This window comes from Syzygium oleosum, unplaced genomic scaffold (assembly GCF_021117445.2).
Source record: "Syzygium oleosum isolate NSW1041296 unplaced genomic scaffold, Sole_v2.1 Sole_v2.31, whole genome shotgun sequence".
In the NCBI taxonomy this organism is placed as follows: domain Eukaryota; kingdom Viridiplantae; phylum Streptophyta; class Magnoliopsida; order Myrtales; family Myrtaceae; genus Syzygium; species Syzygium oleosum.
In genome coordinates this window covers 265,625-291,392 of record NW_026607515.1, presented here as the reverse complement: position 1 = coordinate 291,392, position 25,768 = coordinate 265,625, and the positions used below count along the sequence as shown (strand labels likewise).

The following is a 25,768-nucleotide window of genomic DNA, read 5'->3' as shown; positions in this document are numbered from 1 at the left end:
AGTTTAATTAAAGTGCTCCAAAATTCTACAAACCTGTCAATTAATATCACTACAATCGATCAAATAATTATTAAGAGGAATTTCTAATTTTTCAATCTATTACTTGTCAACAATTTCATGTTAATTTTAGAACGGAACATGTGTTCTTTCAAATATAAACTTCTTTGAATTATTTTATCTCAGATCTTCTTCTTGTCCATTTTGATAAAAGTTGTTTCTTGCGTAGACAGATGATGTCTACTTTGTAAAAGGTATATATGTATATTTTCTATGGAAATTAATTCACAAGCCGAAATCAACAATTCTTGATAATGGAAAATCATTCGCAATTTAGCTCGTATTTCTAGACACCGCTTCTTTTCGAGTCGCTTTTCAGTTGAAACGGGTAACTTATAATGCGAATATTATTGCGGGATGAAGCGTATTGCGATTACTCGGCTCGACATTGCTGGCCGTCACTAAAAATAGAACAAGGACGAGTAGCAATATTTGACAGATATTCATCGTGCCGAGAGCACTAATCATGCCTCCGTTTGTCTCTGGCCAAAGAGAAATGGGTAAAGAATTGCTTGGTGCGTGTGGAGGAGGCGCAATATAAAAAGATGGAAAGAAGATTGGACGATCCTTGTTTGATTGGAGACTTTGGAGTCGCCTTGTCCTATAGAAAAGACCAAGTCAGTCAACGTAACAACTGCGCGCAAGTCAAGAAAAGAAAGCAAAGAGGTGGACCCAAACTGAAGGTCAATCACCAACATATACAGGGCATCTTGAAAATTTACACCCATTGAAAATTGAAAGGGTTCTTTATTCACATACTATCTTTCTCCTGTTTCTCCACTTCCTTCCACGCCGTCCCCGTGATTGTTGGTTCCACGTCCCATCAACATACCAATCCTTCTCATACACTGTCTTCCTTCTTATTTTCTTATTCGTCAAGACTTCTTATTCTCCACGTCACGACATAGCACGTCCGGTTTGATGCAGTAATCATGAAACCGTGTCATGTAAGTCCACTCATCTGATCTTTTCAATGCAACACTAACTCCGTTGCTTGTTAGATAAGTCCAACGATATGTTCTTTGTCCTAATGATTTCTTATGTTTTTTCGATACTCAAATAGATTAAAATCACGATACGATAATCTGCAAAAATATAATTATCTCAGACTGAAATACAACCATAATCCTTATACAATTAGAGTAGAAAATAGGCTAGCATAAGGAGTCATTAAATGGGCATAAGAGGATTCACACCCCATCTGTTATCTGGAAACATCAAGAAAGATATATGGTTATTTGAAACTTTTATTTGAAACTTTCACACATATGAGCGGGACATGATCTTTTGATCCTACGTTAATGCTTTGTTTGGGAGAGGGAGGAAAGAGGAAAACGGTGGTGGTTGAAGCAAAATTTTCATTTATCGTCCAATTCTTCGTGTCACGAGTTTTGACAGTACCATGAAAGCGTGTCACCATATGTAGGTGCGCTGTATATGGAGGTGTTTCAATGAGAAGGAAGACAGTGTACGAGAAGGTGCCAACTTTTTTGCATTTTGGACAAATTTAGAGTTACACAGCCGTACTAGGTAAGCCGCAATGATCTGTTCCTAAAATAATTTAGAAAAGAACTTATTCTAACCTAACAAAATTTTCCCCAGTTTATTTCTGTGTACCTAAATTTGTAATTGGGACACCATTTGTTGAGATATTTCTAATCGACAAGTATAGGATAAGACACTTAGCAATGGAGAAGAACATTGAAGAATTTTTGCAAGCTCATAATAACTTTTTGCCTGTAAGATACTCTTACTCAAATATTAAGAAGATCATCGGAAATTTCAAGCACAAACTAAGTGAAGGAGGATATGGTTATGTGCATCGAGGAATGCTTAGAAGCAGCAATGAAGTGGTATATAAAAGATAAGAATTTTTTTTATCAGATTTACTCGATAAAATATATAGTCGTTCATGATTGGGTTGACCATGATATCATGTAATATGTCATTATCATATAAGATATAGTTTTTCAATGGTGATCATTTATTTCAAGGAAAATTCCAAATTAAGACTTGGAGTGCTTTCATTTTCTCAAATAAGAACCTGAAGTAAACCTTGTCTCGAATAAGAATTTGAAGTGTTCTCATTTTCTTAAATAAGAGTCTGAAGTGGTTATAATAATTTCAGATAAGGGTCTTATCCCGCCGGTTAAATTTTCTGGTCAATCAAGAGCATTTTTGTCTAAATTTAATTTTAACATAAATTTTTGTTAAATTAGATTAAAATTAAAAGAAGTTTTTCTTTTAAAAAAAGAAAAAAAACAAGGGGGAGGGTTAGCTCCCTACCTGCGGCTGCCGCCCCATCGCCAGCGATGGGGCAGTGGTGATGGTGCCTTAGTGAGGGCCAGCAACCCTCGCCCTGCTCACTACGGCCGAGCAGACGAAACTGAAGCCGACAACTTTCTCGTTCAGTCTAAGGTAGTCCCGGTTTTTATAGAGGCGAACGTTGTTGCGTAACCCTAGCATTTGCCGGACACGCTCCTCCTTCCGAATCCAATATTTGCTTTTAGATTTTCAATTAATTAGAGTTTTAGGCCTTTTTTTTATAATTTATTCAATACAGCCCTTCATCCATCATCGATTATTAATAACTCCGTCAAATTGCTTATGAAGTGGCCAAATTTTTGGAACAGGTCTCGTCCACATCGGGCCATATTGGCTATCGGAGAAAAGAATTCAAAGAAAGATTGCGTATCGGAAGGAAGTGACGGGGGAAAGAGAGAGAGATGGGAAAAAGTTGTCTTTTGAATTAGGGTTGGACACGACTCCACTGATAATGGAACTTCAGCTTGGGTCCACCTCCTGCAATTTCTTGACTTGCACGCAGTTGTTCCGTTGACTGACTTGGGCTTCTCTGGAAGACCAGGCGACCCCAAAGTCTACAATCGAACAAGGATCGTTCCTTTGACCAAAAAAATAAAATAAAAAATAAAACAAGGAACGTTCCATTTTTTTTCCATCTTTTTATTCTGTACCTCCTGTCCAGACACATACCAAGCAACTCTTTACCAATTTTAATTTGCCCAGAGACAAACAGAGACATGATTAGTGCTCCCGGCTCCATGAATGTCTATCCATTGTTGCTGCTCGTTTTTGGTCTGTTGCAAGCTATGGATAGCGATGTAGGATCGAGTAATCCGCAATGCGTCACTTCATCCTGTGGTAACATTCGCAATATACATTGCCTGTTTCGATTGAAGAGTGATTTAAAGGGATGGGGTAACTCAAAATATGAGCTGACTTGTGAAAATAATCGCACTATTGCGTACTTGCTTGGTGGCCGATTTTATGTGAAGTCTATCAATTATTCCATGCATATAATCAGATTGGTCGACGATGGGTTGCAAAAGTATAATTGCTCGTCTCTCCCCTATTATTCATTGCCGATCATTAACTTCTTTATTTATCCAAACATCTCATACCGTTTGCACAGCCAAGATATATTTGTAATTGTAAATTGCTCACAGCCGGTTATTTCTCAATTTTACGTAGCTACCCGTCCGTGCATTGAGGGGTCATACTCATCCATTGCCTCATCAAATTGGAACTCGTATGCTTTGTTCAATTCAGAAGCTTTTGGAGTTAGGGATATTTGTCACGCCCCGAACCCCAACGGGCACGTGACACCCCTTCAACGGTCGTATTGAACGCGACGTCCCAGGACGCGTCGACGACCCAAACGAACTACACAAGCGGAAGCGAAATAAAACAACCCAGACAACTAACATGATGACAAAAGGATAGCACGAAACAATAATTACATAACATCATAAAGCAGTCACTATTACAAAACGATAATCCAGGCTACCAATTTCAAACCACAATTTTCAAAAGGGAGCAGTGGTTGACAAGCTTATCGCATCTACAAAAAAGGTACTCAAAAGATAGGGTAATTTGATCTATCCTTCAATCCCTGTGGTACTCTGGCGGCATCTCCGAATCGATCACGGTCGCGGATATGAAAGTGGTTAAATAATAACCGTGAGAACGAGTCTCAATAAGCAACACCCTAAACCCCACCTAGGCCAATGCATACCCAGACAAGTCGCACATGCAATCTACCCCATAACATATAAAATTCGCATCATTGTACTTACCTCGTCATCAAGCCCATGCCAACTGTACACGTTAGTCACAACGTGATAATACAACAACAGTAATTCAATAATATATCACAATCGCTCAAACACCAACCACACTTGCACTCAATCAATCCAATTAACTCAACCACGCATCCAACCAGCCAATTCAATCACATGCTCAACCAGTCAATTCAATCACACTCAAATCGCATGCATGGCCGAAATTCTTTCTCATGACCCGCGCCTCTGCGCCTCAGGTCCATTCTCACTGCCCGCGCCACTGCGCCTCAGGCCCATTTGGCACACCAGCCATTCATGCTTTCACACGGACCACCGTCAACACGTCCCAAGTCCGTAGCCCTCCGATCAATCCGGGCTCAATTCTAATGACCGACGTAAGCACGTCCCGGTCCAACACACCTTTAATGGGCCACCGTCAACACGTCTCAAGCCCGCATCCATTTGGCACATCGGCCATTCATGCCTTCACACGGACCGCCGTCAACACGTCCCAAGTCCGTAGCCCTCCGATCAATCCAGGCTTGTAATTGACAGGCATACACACGCCATTCAATTCAATCAATTTCACGCCAATTGCACCAAACGATCCACATTCATAACTCAATTCAATTCACGACACGCCACACCAACCCACAAACTCGACATTCAATTGGCCACATTCAAACATCAAATTCATCCACAACGTCACAATAACACCGAATAATTCTCGAGAGAGAGAAAAACCGAGAATATACAAATTCGGTTCCAAACTGGGCAGTTGCGCAGTGATAGAAATCCATTTGAAATAAATAGTAAATAAACTCCAAAAATTCTGAAATTTGGATATGTTGCATAAAACATCTTGATGAACATTTCCCGTGAGAACTTGAAACCCAGTTCCAACTGTAAATACCTCTTTTTGTCACTTGAAGTCAGACGAAAATCAACCCGTCCGGTCAGGCTGCCTGACCATAAAATGCATCTCATCCAGTACCCAAATCACTTTGGAAAGCCTTGAAATTTTTATATGTCATAGTCACAAATGTCCCCAACAAGTTTTGTGAAGGAAGTATTTTGAAAATGGGCCTGAAAAAATTTATAAAAATTCGAACAGACCCGAAGGTCGGAGGAACAGTGTTTTCGGCACACTAATTTCGGTCCAAAGATGGACTTCCGAATGGCCTCCAATGATTTCCAAAAATTCTCAAATTAAATTATGTCATATTTCAAGATGTTATAAACAACTTTCATGAAGAACACTTCCTCAGATTCGGCCCACAATGATCACCAAAAAAAATAACAAAGCGCAGAGGTACAGTAACAACCAGAAATCCGAGAATCATTAAACTTGCACCATTAAGCAAATCAACCTTATACAACCACTAAACCAACTATCCACAGCCCCTCACCCATCCCTAGACATGCCATTAGTAACCCACTAGCCTAACCAAGGATTAGGAAGTCACTTACCAAGGGTTTAAGTAAGAAAATCGGTGAACAGGCAAACTGAGCTCCGGCGGTGAACAGGGATGGACGGGAATCTCCGGCGACCAGGCTGGGATGGTTGAAACGAACACAAGATGGTGGTGGTCGGGGGTACCAGGAGTGAGGCCTAAAGAGAGAGAGAAAGAGGGGGAAATGGGTGTTTTCCAGTTGGTTTCTGGGCTAGTTCATGCTTTTGTGAACAGTGCTGTCACGCCCCGAACCCCGCGGGCGCACGACATCCCGCTACGGTCGTTATAATGCGACGTCCCAGGACCCGTCGCCGACCCTTCATTTTATCCTTTAGTACGCATGCGGAAGCGAACACAACAATCCCCGGACAACAATAATAAACAGGGATAGCAGAGGAAAAAAAACTAGACATAACAAAAGCCATTTTAATATTCACTTGATTAACCCCTGGGAACATACTTACAGGCCCACTCCGGGCATTTTCGCAAAAGCCAGCAAATGACAAAGGTTAGGGTTCTACTCCATCCAAAAGATCGGCTTCCAGGCCTAACCCTCAAGGACCAACCAAAAACTGCGGTACTCCAAACCGCATAGGAAGCAACGACAAGCTAAGGTCCTAAAAAAGGTTTAACAACAACAAATGAGATAAAATCTCAATAAGTTAACGGCCTAAGCCCCGCTTAGGAGGCCAACTCGCACGGGGGTCCCTAAACAGGCAACACGGCATCCATAGCAACATTCTTAAACAACCACAGGCATCCTTACCTCGCCTTGGTACACTCGTTGATGAAATGCATATGTCGCAAACTCGAAGCATCTAAATTAATTACTCATGCATCAATGCATCACAAGCGGGCGTGTCCCGATTATAAGATAGAATCCACTTGGGCACGTCCCATACCATGCCTAGCAGTTTCTACCACATAACCAGGCACTATGTATCACATGTATTCCAGCTTATTACGCCTCTAGGCCACTACACATCAAGCGATACGCAGCAGAAGATGGCGCTCTTCCAAAAACCGGGCTCCGTCCCGCCCCGTCGGGCACGGCTACGTCAAATGATACACAGGATGACGGCATTCCATTACGGCAACATCAAACGATACACAGTAAGATGGTATCCCGTAAGGAGCATCGAGTCCGGCCTCGGGCCGCTCCGGGGTATCGGCACTCCAGATAATCCCCAGGCATCCGATAAATCGGGCATCGTCAAGCGATACACAACAAGACGGCTCCAACGTGTGACCACACGAGCACACAAGCATTCCGGCCAATTATTATCTTCTCAATTAGCCCATGCGTCCGTGAATAGTGCTCACATTAATGCCATACAATAGTATCACATGGTCACACATGCAACAGTCAATCAATTTCGCAAGCTTCGATAACGACACAAGTATTAACCGCAAAACACCACTATCCATTTCTGGCATAACAATAAAAATAATTTAATGCCAATAATCTCGTAAACTTTCTTGAAAACTTCCGATCAAAACAATTTGTCGTAAAAATAATTTTATACGACAAATCACGGCACAAACGCCAACATTCAAACTAGAAATCATAATTTGAAATTATAAATTTTCCGAAATAATAATAAATAAATTCGGAATTTAATTATTTAATAATAATATATTAATATTTAATCCGAAAATAATAAAATAATAGTTAATTCCGAAAATAATATTTTAATAAAATAATCGATAACTTATCACCACACGACGATAGCTTATCACGCAATAATCATATCTTATCGAATAAATAACGATAACCTATCACCTAATTCTAATTAACTAAACATAATCTTAATTAAATTTAATCTAAACTACCCTAAGCAAGTTTAACACCCTAAACACGGGATTAGGGGTTAACTTACTCGGCTAAGGCCGGGGTTACCGCGAGGACGACGGCGGCGGCGAGGGCGGTCCGCGGTGTCCTCGGATCGCTCCGCGAGCGGCGAATGGGCGCAACGAGGGAGATAGCCGCCGTGGTTGGCTGGTCGATGGCTGTCAGAAGCTGTTCAAGGGCCGAACGGGCGATGGTGGTGTTTCGGCGGCGGGGACAACGGCGGCGACGGCCAGGGCGACCACGGCGCGATTGGACAACGTCAGGCACGACGAGTAACGGCGGTGAGCTCGCTACCGCGCGCACGAAGGAAGGAAAAGTGGGCATGACGGCGGCTGGCGATGCACGGCGGCTGGACGGTCTGCGGCGCCACGAGCGACGAAGGTCGTCCGGCGAAGGGCTCTGCGTCGGTGAGCAGCAAAAATGAAGAAGCCAGGCGTGAGCGAGACGCACGAAGAAGAAGCGCGGCCAAGAAGGAAAAGAAGAAAGAAATAAAAGGGAAAAGAAATGATGGGCTTTGGTTGGGAATTGGTGAGAGTCGGAGGGGAGTGGTTGAGAGTCGGAGGCGTGGAGGGGTGTCGGCGGGGAAGGGGAAAAGAGAGAGAGAGAGAGGAGAGAGAGGGGGTGGTCCACGTGATCATCCCCCAAAATATCTTCTACATTCTTTTTTTTTTCCTTTTTCATTTTGCGAATTTATCTAATTTTTGTCCTCAAATTTTCACTTCAAAAATCACCAAATCGGATCGAATTTTCAATTCTTCGATCCTTTTCCGAAATTGGAATTTTCGATGGCCAATTCGTAAAAATTACGAAGCGACATCCTATGGTTCGGTTTGCAAATCCTTAAGAATTCAACACTAAAATCGGATCGTAATTCGTGGTTGAAATCGATCAATTGCAACTATAATAAATCTCGAACTAACGGGCGGCTTTTAGGAACAAATCCTCAGTAGCCTTTCCCCTTTGGTTAGTATTCCCTGGATGATCAGGCCAGAGCAAGAATTACTAATAGAGCAATCGATGAAATCACCATTTCATATATCTCCAAAATGTGTTGAATTTTCAGGATATTACAATTCTTCCCCCCTTACAGAAATTTCGTCCTCGAAATTTGAATCAACATTCAATTCTTCAAAAAGATTGGGGTACTGGCGCCTCATTATCTCTTCACTTTCCCACGTGGCTCCCTCGATCCCATGATGTTGCCATACAACTTTGACAAGAGGAATCGTCTTGTTTCGCAATACCTGCTCTTTTCTATCCTCAATTCTCACGGGTCTTTCCACGTACGATACTCTGTTATCCACGTCAATCTCTTCGTAGTTCAAAACGTGGGTCGGATCCGATTCATACTTTCTTAGCATAGACACGTGGAATACATCATGTACTTGAGCCAACCTTGGTGGCAATGCTAGACGATATGCCAACGTTCCAATTCGCTCCAAGATTTCGAACGGTCCTACATATCTTGGGCTCAGCTTGCCTTTCTTGCCAAAGCGTGATGTCCCTCGCATCGGTGATACCTTGAGGAACACATGATCTCCGACCTGAAACTCCAATGGTCTATGTCGCCTATCTGCATAACTTTTCTGGCGACTTTGGGCTGTCTTTAGCCTATCCCTGATGACTTTAACAGCATCCGACGACTGTTGTACCAACTCGGGTCCCGAAATCTTTCGTTCTCCAACTTCGTTCCAACAAACAGGAGTCCTACAGGGTCTGCCATAAAGTGCTTCAAAAGGTGCCATTTTGATACTCTGTTGATAACTGTTATTGTACGCGAATTCGACAAGATGCAACTGTTCTTCCCAACTCCCTTTGAAATCCAGGAACGCGGGCTCGTAGCATATCCTCGAGAGTCGAGATCGTTCTCTCGGATTGTCCATCTCTGCAACGGATGAAAAGATGATCTTGTCATCTTGCAGCTTTGTTCCCATGGCGCCTTGAAGACTTTTCCAGAACGTGGCGGTGAACTTGGGGTCTCGATCTGATGTGATCGTCACCGGCACGCCATGGAGACGAACTATGTCTCACGTACAACTCAGCATACTTGTCCATGGCAAAATCCTTTCGCACTGGAATGAAATGAGCAGACTTTGTGAGTCTATCTACCACAACCCAGATGAAATCATTACCTCTTTGGCTCCTCGGTAGACCCATCACGAAATCCATCGTGATATGCTCCCATTTCCATTCTGGTATTTCCAGCGGTTGCAGTAGTCCGCTAGGTTTACAGTGTTGAGCCTTCACCTGTTGACACGTTAAATATCTAGCCACATGTTTAGCAATATCTCCTTTCATGCCATTCCACCAATAATATTGGCAAAGATTCTGATACATTTTTGTGCTGCCCGAATGAATACTGTAGTTACTGCGATGAGCTTTCGCTAAAATTTCCTCTTTAAGTCTTTCATCGTTGGGCACACAAAACCGTCCACGAAACTTCAAGATCCTATCCTCGGATACTTGAAAGTCAGGTTTTCTCTTAGTTGCGTCCATTTGCAGAATGTTTTGCAGCTCAAGATCCGAAAGTTGCGCTGCTTTAATCCTGATTTGCACTTCAGGCTCGATTCTGAGAGTAGCCATTAAACTCGAGAGGTGACTTACCTCAAACCTAAAATCCGAGTCCCGGAATCCTTCAAGCAAAATCCATTCTTGAACCATCATATGCGCAATCGAGGACTTTCGGCTTAACGCATCGGCTACCTTGTTAGCCTTACCCGGATGATACAAAATGTCGCAATCATAGTCTTAAGCAGCTCCATCCATCTACGCTGTCTCATATTCAATTCTTTCTGCGAAAATAGATATTTTAGACTCTGATGGTCCGTATAGATATGAAACCTTTCTCCGCACAGATAATGTCTCCAAATCTTAAGTGCGAATATGATAGAAGCCAATTCCAAGTCGTGTGTCGGGTAATTCAGTTCGTGTGGTCTTAATTGTCGGGACGCATATGCTACAACTCTTCCATGTTGCATTAAAACACATCCCAATCCTTTGTATGACGCGTCGCTATAAATCTCATATCCCCCTGAACCAGACGGTAAGGTTAGAACAGGCGCAGTAGTTAGTTTCTGCTTAAGCTCTTGAAAACTACGTTCACACTTATCCGTCCATTCGAACTTCGTGTCCTTTTTCAGTAATCGCGTCAAGGGCATGGCTATAGCAGAAAACTTTTCCATGAACCTCCTATAATAGCCAGCCAATCCCAAGAAACTCCGAACTTCAGTTACTGTCGTTGGTCTAGGCCAATTCATAACCGCCTCAATTTTAGCCGGGTCTCATGAAATTCCTTCCCAAAATCACGTGTCCAAGAAAAGCCACTCGAGTTAACCAAAACTTGCACTTACTAAACTTGGCATACAATTTATGATCTCGAAGGGTCTGCAGCACTGTCCTCAAATGCTGTTGGTGTTCTTCCAAACTTCTCGAATACACCAAAATGTCATCAATGAACACGATCACGAACCTATCCAAATACTCCTTGAACACCCTGTTCATCAAGTCCATAAAAGCTGCAGGCGCATTTGTCAGACCAAACGGCATCACAGTAAACTCATAGTGTCCATAGTGCGTTCTAAATGCCGTCTTCGGTATATCTTCCTTTCGAATCCTCAACTGGTGATAACCTGTCCTCAGGTCTATCTTCGAGAATACCAAAGCTCCTTGAAGTTGGTCGAATAAATCATCTATCCTGGGCAACGGATACTTATTCTTAACCGTCATCTGATTGAGTTGCCGATAGTCGATGCAAAGGCGCAACGACCCATCCTTCTTCCTTACAAATAGAACTGGCGCTCCCCAAGGTGATGCACTAGGACGAATAAATCCTTTGTCCAACAATTCCTGCATTTGAACCTTTAATTCCTTCAATTCCGACAATGCCATTCTATAAGGTGCCTTAGAAATCGGTTCCGTTCCAGGAGTTAACTCAATTACAAATTCTATTTCCCTCTCTGGGGGCAACCCAGGCAATTCCTCAGGGAAGACGTCCGAAAACTCTTGTACTACAGCGATATTTTTCATTCTCAGCTCCTCTACCGACGTATCCATTACATACGCTAAATAACCTTGGCAACCCACATCCAATAACCGAGTCGCCTCGAGCGACGAGATCAAAGGGATCGAAGGTCCTCCTTGATTCCTGACAAACTCAAAACCAACACTCCCTGCTGGCTCAAACTGTATCGTCTTACGATAGCAGTTTACCGTGGCTCGTTGCTTGGTGAGCCAATCCATTCCAATAATCACGTCAAAGTCGAACATCGTCAAAACAATCAAATCTATGCTGTCCTCACGACCACCAACAGATAATCTACAACCAGTACAGCCTACTGCAGACACTATGCTATCCTTTAAAGGGGTAGAAATACTATAAACCACTCCCAGCGGTTTCGGACTTAACCCCACTAATTCCACAAATTGCTTAGCCACAAATGAATGCGTAGCTCCAGGATCAAACAAAGCATAGGCAGCATGGTCGTGTAACGAAACCGTACCTATAATGACGGCAGGCGAGTCCTCCGCCTCCTTCCTTGTGACAGCATAGACCCTTCCTTGCACTTGGGGTCGGTTCCACTGGTTCGATGGGGCGCTACTTGTAGGTTGTCCTACCTGCTGCATTGGTCTTTGCGCTCCCATTGCCTGGCGTGGACAGTCTCTCACGTGGTGGCCATGCTGGTCACATCCAAAACAAGCTCCCGTCCTCATAGGGCATGGGGCTGATCCATGGTGTCTTCCACAGGATCGACAGGGACCATTGTTGTTGTTGTATACCGGCTTTCTCACTCCACCTTTCTTATTAGGAGGGACATGGAACTTACTTCCTGTCATTGGCCTCTTCCCAAACCGGTGATTATCCTTATTTGGCACAAACCGCGATCCAGACGCGGCTGTCCTCTCAGCCAAGTTTCTCTCAATCAGCTGTGCCCTCTCATATAGCTCATCATAGTTCTTCAGATTCAGAGGCACCAGTTGGTCCTTAATCTCAGGTTTCAGCCCATCCCTAAACCTCCTTGCCTTGTCAACTGGATCTTTAATCAACCTTGGGTCATATTGGGATAGCTCAGCAAACCTTGCTTCGTACTGGTCTACCATCAACTGGTTCTGTCGGAGACGCTGAAACTCATACATCTTTTGCTCTCGAGCGCAGTCCGAAAAGTACTTATTGTAAAAAGCTTCCACAAAGGCACCCCACACCCGGGCCGTACCTTCGGGAAATACCCTCCTCCGGGTAGCTTCCCACCAAGCATCGGCGTTACCTTGCAATTGGTAGATTGCCGGTGTCACCTTGTCTTCATCTCAGTACATCTCGAAGCAAGGCAAAAACCTTTTCCAACTCCCCGATCCGGAGGTTGCGGCCTCAGGATCACCCGCGCCGATGAACTTGGGCGGCTTGAGTTTCAGAAATTGCTCCACCAACTTGTGCATGGGCTGATTCCCATTTCCATTGCCAACTAACGGAACATCTACAGGCATAGGTGCAGGTGCAGGTGCAGGTGCAGGTGCCGGTGCAGGCACAGCAGCGGCAGCGGCGGCTTGATTCTGAGCCTGCTGCCCTATTAAAGTCTCTAAAGCCTGCAGGATCTGGTCCAATCTAGGATCCCCTGGTGCTCTCCTTCTAGCACCAGCCTGACCTGGTTCGGCCCTCCTCCTAGGGGCTCTCGGTTCAGGATTGTCCATCTCGCAAGATCTTTACAGAAATATGCTTTCCAATTCCAACAAGGAATTAGAATTCCTGAGTAACCTGCTTACGAACGAGAAAGCTAACAACCAAACACAGGCACTTAGTGTCTTCCTAACTCACTATCCCAAAACCCATCGCACCTTATCACTCAAGGTCTCGACCAAACTTTGATCGAGCTGACCTTGCTCTGATACCAATTTGGACGGGGATGTCACGCCCCGAACCCCGCGGGCGCACGACATCCCGCTACGGTCGTTATAATGCGACGTCCCAGGACCGTCGCCGACCCTTCATTTTATCCTTTAGTACGCATGCGAAGCGAACACAACAATCCCTGACAACAATAATAAACAGGGGATAGCAGAGGAAAAAAAACCAGACATAACAAAAGCCATTTTAATATTCACTTGATTAACCCCTGGGAACATACTTACAGGCCCACTCCGGGCATTTTCGCAAAAGCCAGCAAATGACAAAGGTTAGGGTTCTACTCCATCCAAAAGATCGGCTTCCAGGCCTAACCCTCAATGACCAACCAAAAACTGCGGTACTCCAAACCGCATAGGAAGCAACGATAAGCTAAGGTCCTGAAAAAGGTTTAACAACAACAAATGAGATAAAATCTCAATAAGTTAACGGCCTAAGCCCCGCTTAGGAGGCCAACTCGCACGGGGGTCCCTAAACAGGCAACACGGCATCCATAGCAACATTCTTAAACAACCACAGGCATCCTTACCTCGCCTTGGTACACTCGTTGATGAAATGCATATGTCGCAAACTCGAAGCATCTAAATTAATTACTCATGCATTAATGCATCACAAGCGGGCGTGTCCCGATTATAAGATAGAATCCACTTGGGCACGTCCCATACCATGCCTAGCTTTCTACCACATAATCGTGCACTATGTATCACACGTATTCCAGCTTATTACGCCCCTGGGGCCACTACACATCAAGCGATACGCAAGAAGATGGCGTCTTCCCAGAAAAACCGGCTCCGTCCCGCCCCGTCGGGCACGGCTACGTCAAACGATACACAGGATGACGGCATTCCAATACGGCAACATCAAACGATACACAGTAAGATGGTATCCCGTAAGGAGCATCGAGTCCGGCCTCGGGCCGCTCCGGGGTATCGGCACTCCAGATAATCCCCAGGCATCCGATAAATCGGGCATCGTCAAGCGATACACAACAAGACGGCTCCAACGTGTGACCACACGAGCACACAAGCATTCCGGCCAATTATTATCTTCTCAATTAGCCCATGCGTCCGTGAATAGTGCTCACATTAATGCCATACAATAGTATCACATGGTCACACATGCAACAGTCAATCAATTTCGCAAGCTTCGATAACGACACAAGTATTAACCGCAAAACACCACTATCCATTTCTGGCATAACAATAAAAATAATTTAATGCCAATAATCTCGTAAACTTTCTTGAAAACTTCCGATCAAAACAATTTGTCGTAAAAATAATTTTATACGACAAATCACGGTACAAACGCCAACATTCAAACTAGAAATCATAATTTGAAATTATAAATTTTCCGAAATAATAATAAATAAATTCGGAATTTAATTATTTAATAATAATATATTAATATTTAATCCGAAAATAATAAAATAATAGTTAATTCCGAAAATAATATTTTAATAAAATAATCGATAACTTATCACCACACGACGATAGCTTATCACGCAATAATCATATCTTATCGAATAAATAACGATAACCTATCACCTAATTCTAATTAACTAAACATAATCTTAATTAAATTTAATCTAAACTACCCTAAGCAAGTTTAACACCCTAAACACGGGATTAGGGGTTAACTTACTCGGCTAAGGCCGGGGTTACCGCGAGGACGACGGCGGCGGCGAGGGCGGTCCGCGGTGTCCTCGGATCGCTCCGGCGAGCGGCGAATGGGCGCAGCGAGGGGAGATAGCTGCTGTGGTGGCTGGTCGATGGCTGTCCGAGGGCTGTTCAAGGGCTGAACGGCGGCTGATGGTGGTGTTTCGGCGGCGGGGACAACGGCGGCGACGGCCAGGGCGACCACGGCGCGATTGGACAGCGTCGGGCACGACGAGTAGCGGCGGTGAGCTCGCTACCGCGCGCACGAAGGAAGGGAAAAGTGGCTGGCGGACGGCGGCTGGGGCGATGCACGGCGGCTGGACGGTGCGCGGCGCCGACGAGCGACGGAGGTCAGTCCGGCGAAGGCTGCTGCGTCGGTGAGCAGCAAAAATGAAGAAGCCAGGCGTGAGCAGAAGCAGACGCACGAAGAAGAAGCAGCGGCCAAGAAGGAAAAGAAGAAAGAAATAAAAAGGGAAAAGAAATGATGGGCTTTGGTTGGGAATTGGTGAGAGTCAGAGGGGGAGTGGTTGAGAGTCAGAGGCGTGGAGGGGTGTCGGCGGGGAAGGGGGAAAAGAGAGAGGAGAGAGAGGAGAGAGAAGGGGGGTGGTCCACGTGATCATCCCCCAAAATATCTTCTACATTCTTTTTTTTTTCCTTTTTCATTTTGCGAATTTATCTAATTTTTGTCCTCAAATTTTCACTTCAAAAATCACCAAATCGGATCGAATTTTCAATTCTTCGATCCTTTTCCGAAATTGGAATTTTCGATGGCCAATTCGTAAAAATTACGAGGCGACATCCTATGGTTCGGTTTGCGAATCCTTAAGAATTCAACACTAAAATCGGATCGTAATTCGTGGTTGAAATCGATCAATTGCAACTATAATAAATCTCGAACTAACGGGCGGCTTTTAGGAACAAATCCTCAGTAGCCTTTCCCCTTTGGTTAATATTCCCTGGATGATCAGGCCAGAGCAAGAATTACTAATAGAGCAATCGATGAAATCACAATTTCATATATCACCAAAATGTGTCGAATTTTCAGGATATTACAAGTGCGCACTCCGGCGGCCGGACGAGTGGTTGGTCGGCGATTCAGGCGGTGATTCTGGTGGCGTCTGAACCGGAGAAGCAAGGTGGAGGTGATGGTGCTTGGAGCTTCGGTCGATTCCAAGTAGGGAGAGAGAGAGAGCTCCCGGAATAAGAAGAGAGAGAAAGAGCAAGTCAAACACTTATCCAATCCTTTTGACTCATCCTAGGGCTCACATTTGATCTTGGTGAGCAAGTCAAGATCCTAGGGCCACGAAAATTCCAGATTTCAAATTAAAGAAAAGGCTAAAAAGACACTAAATAAAATAAACCCAGAGGGGGGTCTACTAGTCCAAATCCGCACCCGGTCAAAAATTCACTTTTCACATATCCCGGGCAATCTCGAAGCTGGCCACAATAATATCGACACCGTCCAATTAAATTCATCCCGAAACTCCTAGAAATTCGACACCAAAGTTTGGGCTCTAAATAACGGCCAAATTCGATCGAGCGCGATTCTAGCGAAATCTCAATTTTAAAAATAATAACCGAGAGTGATCAGTTCCCGAGCGAGATTTTACTATAAGCACACTGACGAATTACACGTTTTATAAATCCCAACTAAGGGCCGAAATTCGGAATGTCACAATATTTGCACCATTAGCAGTTGGGCGTGGGTAATGGGTATCACATGATTTTGGGGGTGAAGAGCGGATCAATAGTAGCTCCTACAACTACGAGCTAATCCATAGCATCATGGCCAATGGATTTGATCTCCGTTTTTTACCATATATAAACAAAACTTTCTTTTGCTACTTTGATTTCTCTAACTACTTTGACTTCAATAACGACTTTTTTTACAAGTACTACGATGGCGATGGTCAGGTTTGCGGATCCAAGTACTACTTTGGCGGTAAGCATTGGTTGGCAATGAAATTTTACCCCAATATTGCATAAATTTGTACACTTGTTTTTTTTTTTTTTCACTTGTTCGCTTGCTACTTTCTCTTCAAAATTGGAAAGTGAAAGAAATATCTAATATCCAAGATAATTATGACAAAATATACATGATAGTATACGTCAACGTGTGTATTTAAAAGGTTTCGGGAGCAAAAAAATTAATTAAATCAAGAGACACTCGTTGATATTCCAATTGTTTTCATGTATCGATGGAGGAACAAAATTATTAATTAACTAAAAGTGAAAATCACCGTGTCTAGATTATATTTCCTTTCCACAAAAGGGCTTGATCTCCCACTGTAAAAAAAAAGAAAAACAAAAAGGATGCATGTGCGAGCAACCACATGACTAGTTTTTGTTGGCCTAGAATTTACATTTTCTTAATTTCTTAATTAGTTTTTTAATTATTTACTTAACTAATAATCTAGGAGACACTCCTTAACATTCCTTAAAAATTTTAGTCATGTATCGGTAGGAGGAACAAAATTATTATTTACTATGAAAATCACTATTTCTCTAGATTTGTTCATCACTAACAAAGTAAAAGGAGTTTCTTGTAACGCCTACCATCTATGTACGAAGCTTATTAATTGCATTTATTTGTAGATGTAGGCATGCCACTACTCATATCCTTTTGGACAAAATTCAACTTATACAAAATAGCTGGCTGCTACTCTGTTTCCTCGTGAGTTTTGTTTTGCAAACTTCTTTTCATTCAATTCCTTTTCACACCATTCATTACTTCCACAGGTGTCCTAGATGAAATTGCAATTTGGACTGCTGGAGATTTTATAGTGCTACTAGGTAAGCTGCAATGATTTGCTCTTACAATAATTATAAAGATAATTCTAACCTATCAAAATTTTCTTCAGTGCTTTTATGTGGAGCGAAATTCGTAATCGGAATGCCATTTGTTGCGATATTTCTAATCTACAAGTACCGAAGAAGACACTTAGCAATGGACAAGAATATTGAAGAATTCTTGCAAGTTCATAATAACTTTTTGCCCATAGGGTACTCTTACTTTGATATTAAAAAGATCACCATAAACTTTAAGCACAAACTAGGTGGGGGGGGGGGGGGGGGGGTATGGTTCCGTATACAAAGGATTGCTCAGAAGTGGTAATGACGTGGCCGCCAAGATTTTGAAGAAGTCCAAGGCCCATGGCCAAGATTTTATTAGTGAAGTGGCTACTATTGGAAGAATTCACCATGTTAATGTTGTGCAACTCATCGGTTTTTGCTTTGAAGGCTCGAAACAAGCTCTCGTGTATGATCTCATGTCAAATGGATCTTTGGATAAGCACATTTTTGCTGAGGAAGGTGATAAGTTTCTTGATTACAAGAAAATATATGAGATCGTTGTTGGGGTGGCGAGGGGGATTGAATACTTACATCGGAGGTGTGACATGCAAATACTACACTTTGATATCAAGCCTCATAACATCCTTTTAGATAAGAATTTCACTCCGAAAGTTTCTGACTTTGGACTTGTAAAACTTTATCCCACGGATCATAGCATAGTTTCATTGACTGCCACAAGAGGAACCTTGAGATATATGGCGCCTGAGTTGTTCTACAAAAACATTGGTGACATATCTTATAAAGTGGATATCTATAGTTTCGGGATGTTGCTCATGGAAATGGTAGGTAGAAGGAAGAATACTAATGTAAATGCGGAACACTCAAGCCAAATTTATTTTCCGTTGTGGGTATGCGACTAAGTCAGTGAAGGTGCAAGTGTTGAAACGGAAGAAGTTACAGAAGAGGAAAGGAAGGTGATAAAAAAGATGATAATAGTTGCACTTTGATGTATACAATTAATCCCTAACCATCGGCTTCCAATGAACAAAGTCTTAGAAATGCTCGAAGGAGATATTGATAATATTCAACTGCCTCCAAAACCGCTTATTTACCCACCAAACGAGCTAGTTGAAGACGACAGAGTCGAGATGGAATTAGAAACATTCTCAACTTCATCAAGTGCTCCCATAATTTCTGCTAGTTTTCCGTTTGGAGATAGCAATGAAGTTTTTTAAGGACCATGCATATTTTGATTGGAAAAGCTTTGTTCCCCACAATATAGTATTATGTTGGGAGGGAGTTGAGCTAGTTTTGCTTGACAGTGATTACATTTTGTCTTCTTCTAGCTCTTAGGTTACTGTTGTGTTATTTTTGTTCATGTATAGTTTCACTCTCTCGCATCCTCCTTTGAAAGGATAAACAAATTGGTAAGAGAGCAAGGACAAAAAACAGTGGGGCAAGGGGACGGACATTGAGAATTTTCCTCTCTTATTATGCGATTTTGGGTAATGCAAGTTAAAAAGCTAATTATAACTCGCGATCTTGCTTCTTAACGCGTTACTACCGGCATGTTCTGCTAATTTTGAATAATGAATTTAATTGCAGAGAAAACGTGTGTTTTATGAAGTAGACACCATCTGTCTATGCGAGAAACAACTTTTTTCAAAATGGGAAAAAAGGTCTTAGATGAAACAATTCCACGATGTTTATATTTGAAAGAACTCATATTCCATTATAAAAATAATGTGCAATTACTGACAAGTAATTCTATGAAGTTTTCTTCGTCTCTTTCAATATTAGGCCATCTTTTATTAGTTTAACTTTGATAAATTTGTTCATCTCCCATGTCTGATAAACAAAATGTTATTTGATTTAGAATTTGGCGTGGATTACTTTCGACTTCCCTAAAATTAGATATATGGTATAACTAAACACATATTGATCATTAAAAAGATCATGTCTATGTGTGGTCCATACGATAACACTTCTTATGGATAGGCCCTAGATGGTATGTGTAGGTTCATAAAATAAACATGCTTGTAAAGCGTATTTTATATGTTCATCCTATGTGAATTCTAACTAGTCTAGTTAATCATTTATTAACTAAATCACTAGTTTCTTGTAGAATATTCACCAAAGAGTGCTTCGAAACATGCCATCTTTCGTATACATGCCAGTGTCCTCTTTAACTCGGTATGAATCACTCTTTTTACCTCGATTTGCTCTTGGTCGCGGAGCAGTTTTTATTTGTGGTTATTGCATTTAGAAGTTACTCAGCATTTGGCTCGCTGAAATTCAAATATTTATTCGCCATTTGCAACAAATTTTTATTTTCTTGCAATTCATTTACTTTGACCGAAAATCGATCAAATTCTTGAGAAGATACTGATAGGGCCATCATATGGTCTTGAAGGTTGCATTAGCTCTAATTTAAACAATCAAAAGAAAATGGGACAATTACTCGGAGAAGTTCTACCACTCGTCAACATAATGCATTTGAGTGTTAAAACTTCCATTTTGTTTGTCCGAAGTCTTAGAACTTGCAACTTTGATGCGCGAGTCCTTCCGTGAAGCTAATAATGCCTCTGAAGCCACTTCTATACCCGAGCAGCGATTACGTGTTGGGAATGCTTTGTTATTCTTTTATTTTGGCTCCCGAGGGGCTTGGTTTCTTGGAGTTCCATGATCTCTTGCTATGCCAACAATCACATGGAGCTTGAAGCGGTCGACACTTTCGTTCATATGCTTGAAGATGGATTTTTCCCTAGTAATTATTGTTTCGCGGAGGTTATTTGGGCCTGTTCGGTTCCCGAGAATGCATCAATTGGTGATTCAGTTTCGGGTTTATAATCCAAAGCTGCTATGTTGATTCTGATCTGTGTGTTGGGTGTGCATTAATTAACATGTTGCAAATGGTAGTGCTGATTTGGTTTCAGCTCATAAGGTGTTCGAGAAAATGCCCAAGGGGAGTGTGATTGCTTGGACTTTGATGATGACAAGATGTACTCAGTTGGGCTGTCCAAAGAAAGCTGTTGATTTGTTTCCGGTTATGCTTGTGAGTGGGCCTGGCCAGATAGATTTACACTCACAGCTGTTTTGTCGGTACGTTTGGAGTTGGAGTTACAATCACTGGGGGTGCAGTTGCATTGCTGGGTTATACGGTCTGGATTGGCTTCGGATGTTTATGTTGGCTGCATCTTGGTGGACATGTATGCGAAGTGTGTAGCTAGCGCTTCTCTTCATGATTTGAGAAAGTTGTCTGATCGGATGCAAGATCATAACATAATGTCTTGAACAGTGATAATCACAGGATATGCGCGAACTGAAGACAATGAGGAGGCTGTCAAACTCTTTCCGGAAATGACAAAAGGTCCAGTGAGGCCAAACCATTTCACATTTGCTAGTGTTCTCAAGGCATGTGGAAGCACTTGTGATGTGGACATGCGGATACAAATACATGTGGTAGCTACAAAATTGGGCTTTGCTGGTGATACTTGCGTGGGTAATTCTCTTATTAGCATGAATTCTTGGTCGGGCTGCATGGAAGACGCTCAGAGAGCTTTTGATGCACTGTTTGAAAAGAATTTAATTTCTTCTAATACCCTTGTGGATGCCTATGCCAAGAGCTTGGAGTCTGATGAAGCCTTTGAACTACTACATGAGATTGAGGAGAGAGGAATCGAAATTAGTGCTTTTACATTTGCCCCTTCTAAGTGAAGCTGCCTGTATCGGTGCTATTGGTAAAGGGGAGCAAATCCATGTGAGATGGTAAAATCAGGGCTGGACTCGAATCAGTGCATTTCCAATGCTTTGATCACTATGTATTCAAGGTGTGGAAACCTACAAGCTGCTTTTTGAGTTTTCCGCGAGATGAGAGAGTTGAACACTATGCATGCATGGTGGACTTATTGGGCAGATCGGGATCCTTTGTCGATGCCCATCAGATTATAAATTGAATGCCTTTCTGGGCAGATACACTAGTCACATCTGGCGCTTGCCGAGTTCACGGCAATGTTGAACTTGCAAAACAAGCTGCGGCAAAATTTTTTTAGCAGGAACTGGACTACCCTGCTGCTCATGTTTTGCTATCAAATATGTATGCCTCGGCTGGTCTTGGGAAGATGCAGCAGCAATCAGAAAGAAGATGAAACTAAAATATCTTACAAAAGAAGCCAGTTGTAGCTGGATTCAAGTGAAAAATAACGTTCACAAGTTCTATGTGGAAGACACTTCACACCCAAAGGCACAGGAGATCTATGATGAACTGGACCAATTGGCTAGTCGAATAAAGAAACTGAGTAATGTTCTGAATACTGAATTTGTTCTTCATGATGTGGAGGAGGGACAAAAGGAACAATATTTGCTCCAGCACAGCGAAAAAATTGCTGTTGTTTTCGGCCTTATCAACACCGACAGTACAATATCTGTCAGGGTGTTTAAGAATCTCCACATTTGCGGAGATTGTCATTCTGCGATCAAGTATATCTCCATGGCAGCCAGAAGATCTATAGTTGTAAGCGATGCAAACTGGTTCCGCCATTTTACGGAGTAAACATGCTCATGCAATGACTGCTAACAACAATGCTTCTTAAATCGTCTCATTCATTGTGTAAATCGGATCTCCGTTATAGATTTTCCCCTTTGTTCCTATGTTACTTGAACTGGGATTCTATTATTTCCCTAGCAAGCCCAACAATGTAAATATCGTGTCCTGAAATGTATATAGATTTGGTATTCCTACTGCCAAAATACCAAGCGGAAGACCTCAAATGGGGCCCGCAATCTTTCAGCAATATGATTTATGGAAATGAAAACAGTCATGCATTTGCATTTGGTTTTGCTGGAGTGCGCAGTTTTTGGACACTAGATATTTATGTTCTGTTCTATCCTGAGCGTTCCCAATATGCAGTCCTGATGCCCCCATAATTTGTTCATTGGCTGAATATTCTGTTTGATTTTTGTTTTGGAAATTTCGCTTGTAACGTCTTCAACTTTTGGTAGCCTACATTTTCGGATGTGGCGATTTAGATTTTTTTTGCTTTTATATCTTCAAGTTCAACTATGCGAGTTCATGCCAATGTTGCTACACTTTCCCTGACTGTTGCAGAGTGGATAAATTTAGGAAATTGGTGATTGAGAAGAAACAATAGTAACTTATGGGAGCGAACAATAGTTTGAAACCGAGAGGCATGATCCTTTAGGGGTTCATGCAGTGATCAAGCATTCGCAAGTATTGCATCTACTTGTCAGGGAGGAAAATGTTTTTCCGTCACTGGGGTATGTACATCTCAGCTCCATATTGTTCCTCTGCAAGGATTCTCCTATACAGCATTGGACTTGTCAGAGCAGGGAAAGCGACAGGTATTTGTTACTAGTTTTCACTTGGCAAATGACTGCATGTAATCCAAAGGTGTGCGGCTAGAATGCACACTGTAACTGTCATGTTGTTTCCGGCAATGTGTTTTATCAGTGGTAGCGTAGCAATCCTGATCTTCTAAACATTCAATTCCTATCAAAATTCTAGCATGCATTGGTCCCTAGATCGGTTTTACCACTGGAGAATACCACATATTGTCGGGGTACCAAGAGTCTTCGCTAGTAGACATTTGTGCGTTTACATTGCCAATTGTCACCCAAAGCCACAACCTATCAACCACGACCTGACAACTCACTAAGGGAAACACCTATATAAGATGAAACGCTCCCTCAGGTAAGGGGTTCTAGCTAATCTTACTCTGCTTGTGCAATTAAGATCCTCAATTCCCTGCTCGCAGGAACTAACTTAAGTATCAGTGGGCTGATCCGGCCTTAAACCTGAATTCCGTGATGCAGATTGATTCATGCAGCGGAGTTTTGGCCGATTCGGCGATTCTTAAGTTGTGCATCAACAGTTTGGTGCCGTATGTGGAAACACAATCCGAGATATTACTCATGCACTTGGAACTTGTTAAGGATTTTCTAAAGCCGAGTCTCGTAATAATTTCCCTTTTTCTATTGATATCTAAGGAAGAGCAGGAAACCTAGGGGGATAGAATTTGCATTAGAATCAGCTCCGATGCAAATCGTTCTTTCGGGTGGGGACTGGTTGTGTAAGATGCAATTATAGTTTTTGGCTGTGCCCGCATGTGTGGACCGATTCAATTTTTTCTGCAGATGCGTCGTGATTTTGGAAGCAGCAGTGAATTCCCCCCAAACTTATACATTTAACAACAAGCACAAATTCATCTCATTTTTTTTTCTTCCAAAACTGCTTTTCCTAGGATAGAGTTAACGACTAAATTTCATTCACCACCCGAGCACCCCAGTTTGCTTCACTCCAAAGATTAACTCTCTTCAATCTAGTATTTTCTCTTTTTACATATCTATGAAAATCTGCGTGCGGGCTCAGCTCCAGAGCACTTGATAAGAAAGTACTCTAATTTCCAAAATATTAGCCATCCATAACACCCAATTTGAAGAAGAAAAGAATAAAGGGCAATACAGATGATGTTCTTTAAAAAAAAACAAAAAACAAAAAGTACATCTTCAGGCTTGATCCTCAGCTTGGGGGCCAATCTTCGCACACATCTTCGCCGTCGTTGCAATCATCTGGTCTCCAGCTTCGTTCAGAAAACTCATACAAGAGTTCTTGAAAACGAGCCAACTGGCTGAATACCTCAACAGCGCTTTTTGCCTTCTTATCAGCATCGATGCGAGCCTGCCGTTTCACTCTGTAGCTCCTTCGCCATCTTCCGCTAAAACGCTTTAGCCACTACAATAAGAGATGCGAATTGTCTATTGTTTAAACACCCGTAATTCGTGATGAGATTGAGCAAATCAATGTAAGGCCAACAAGAACACACTTATCGCATTCGAAACAGATTTACCATTCAGGCTGCCATGCCTCAAAGCATAAAAAAAATGCTCAAAACTCAAAAGGGTCTCCAACTACTGTTTCAGCGCATAGTCAATAAATAAATATAGTTTCATATGTATGTTCCTATTAGCACGTAACCGAACTATTACCTTAATCAAACGGGCTGTCTTCTCATTCTCATTCTTGAAAGATAACTAATAAATCCTAATATATATATGTCCTTTTTAATGATCAAATTACAGCATGTAGTACATAAACTATAGTCAGTATTTCAACATTTTTAACAAGTGTCAAGAAGGATGCGCTAATATAATTCTTTCAATGTCACACCATTTTCTTAGCGCAAAAGTAACGCGACATAAGACACGATAAAAGTCTTGTGATTAGTTAAATCTAAAAGCGTGAAAGCATGATTCTCGGGAGCTTTCAAAAAGCAAGTTTGTTGATTCTTCCTGTTTTTTTACTTTTGAACTCCCTTTTTTGCGCAAAGTTCAATAAAATAAATCAACCCTTTCAAATTTTATAAAATAGCCAAACCGAAGTTTTATTCCGCATCCATATAGCTTTTGAAACAAAATTGGTTCATTGTATCAATCCACCATAGCTAAATAGAAGTGGAGATCAAAAGAGATATCACTAATTTGAAGTGATTGCACCAATTGCAATCACTAATGTCCAATCCACGTCAAAGGCTATTGGGGTTGCTTTTGTCCTGAATAATTATTAAAGCATGTCTCCCTTATGATTCTGGCTAAGACGGATATCCCCCTTATCTGCCCCATCCATCATTAGGGTGAGAAAAATTTTCAATAAAGATGATGAAGAGTCTAGATGATGTACAAAGTCAGTAGGACCCATTACTGCTTCAAATTGTCCCTACATGGATCCTATCTTTATATAGCTGTATTAGCAACTATAGTCATTCTTGCTACGTGCATTGCACGAATACTACTATAGTATGGATATATACGATTCTACTTTTAAGCGGAGTATAGGAGAGGATATTTTATGTAACTACTATGCACATAAGCGATTGTAAAATTTATACATTTTAGCTTCATATAAGGATTTTTTCAAATTTGCCCAACAAAACTTACTTGCCGTAAAATCCGCGTTGAAAAGTTAT

The 25,768-nt window shown here is 42.1% G+C and overlaps 1 protein-coding gene and 1 pseudogene across 1 annotated transcript in view; both read left to right on the top strand.

The window, feature by feature from the left end:
* The window catches only part of LOC115686110 (rust resistance kinase Lr10-like), an 81,048-nt gene that overhangs the window by 46,372 nt on the left and 8,908 nt on the right, over positions 1-25,768 (top strand). Inside the window, exon 2 of the mRNA XM_056304267.1 lies at positions 17,733-17,786. Within this exon, the coding sequence (XP_056160242.1) occupies positions 17,733-17,786 (54 nt within the window). The remainder of the gene's footprint in view (positions 1-17,732; positions 17,787-25,768) is intronic.
* On the top strand, positions 17,796-19,339 carry LOC130135344 (rust resistance kinase Lr10-like; annotated as a pseudogene).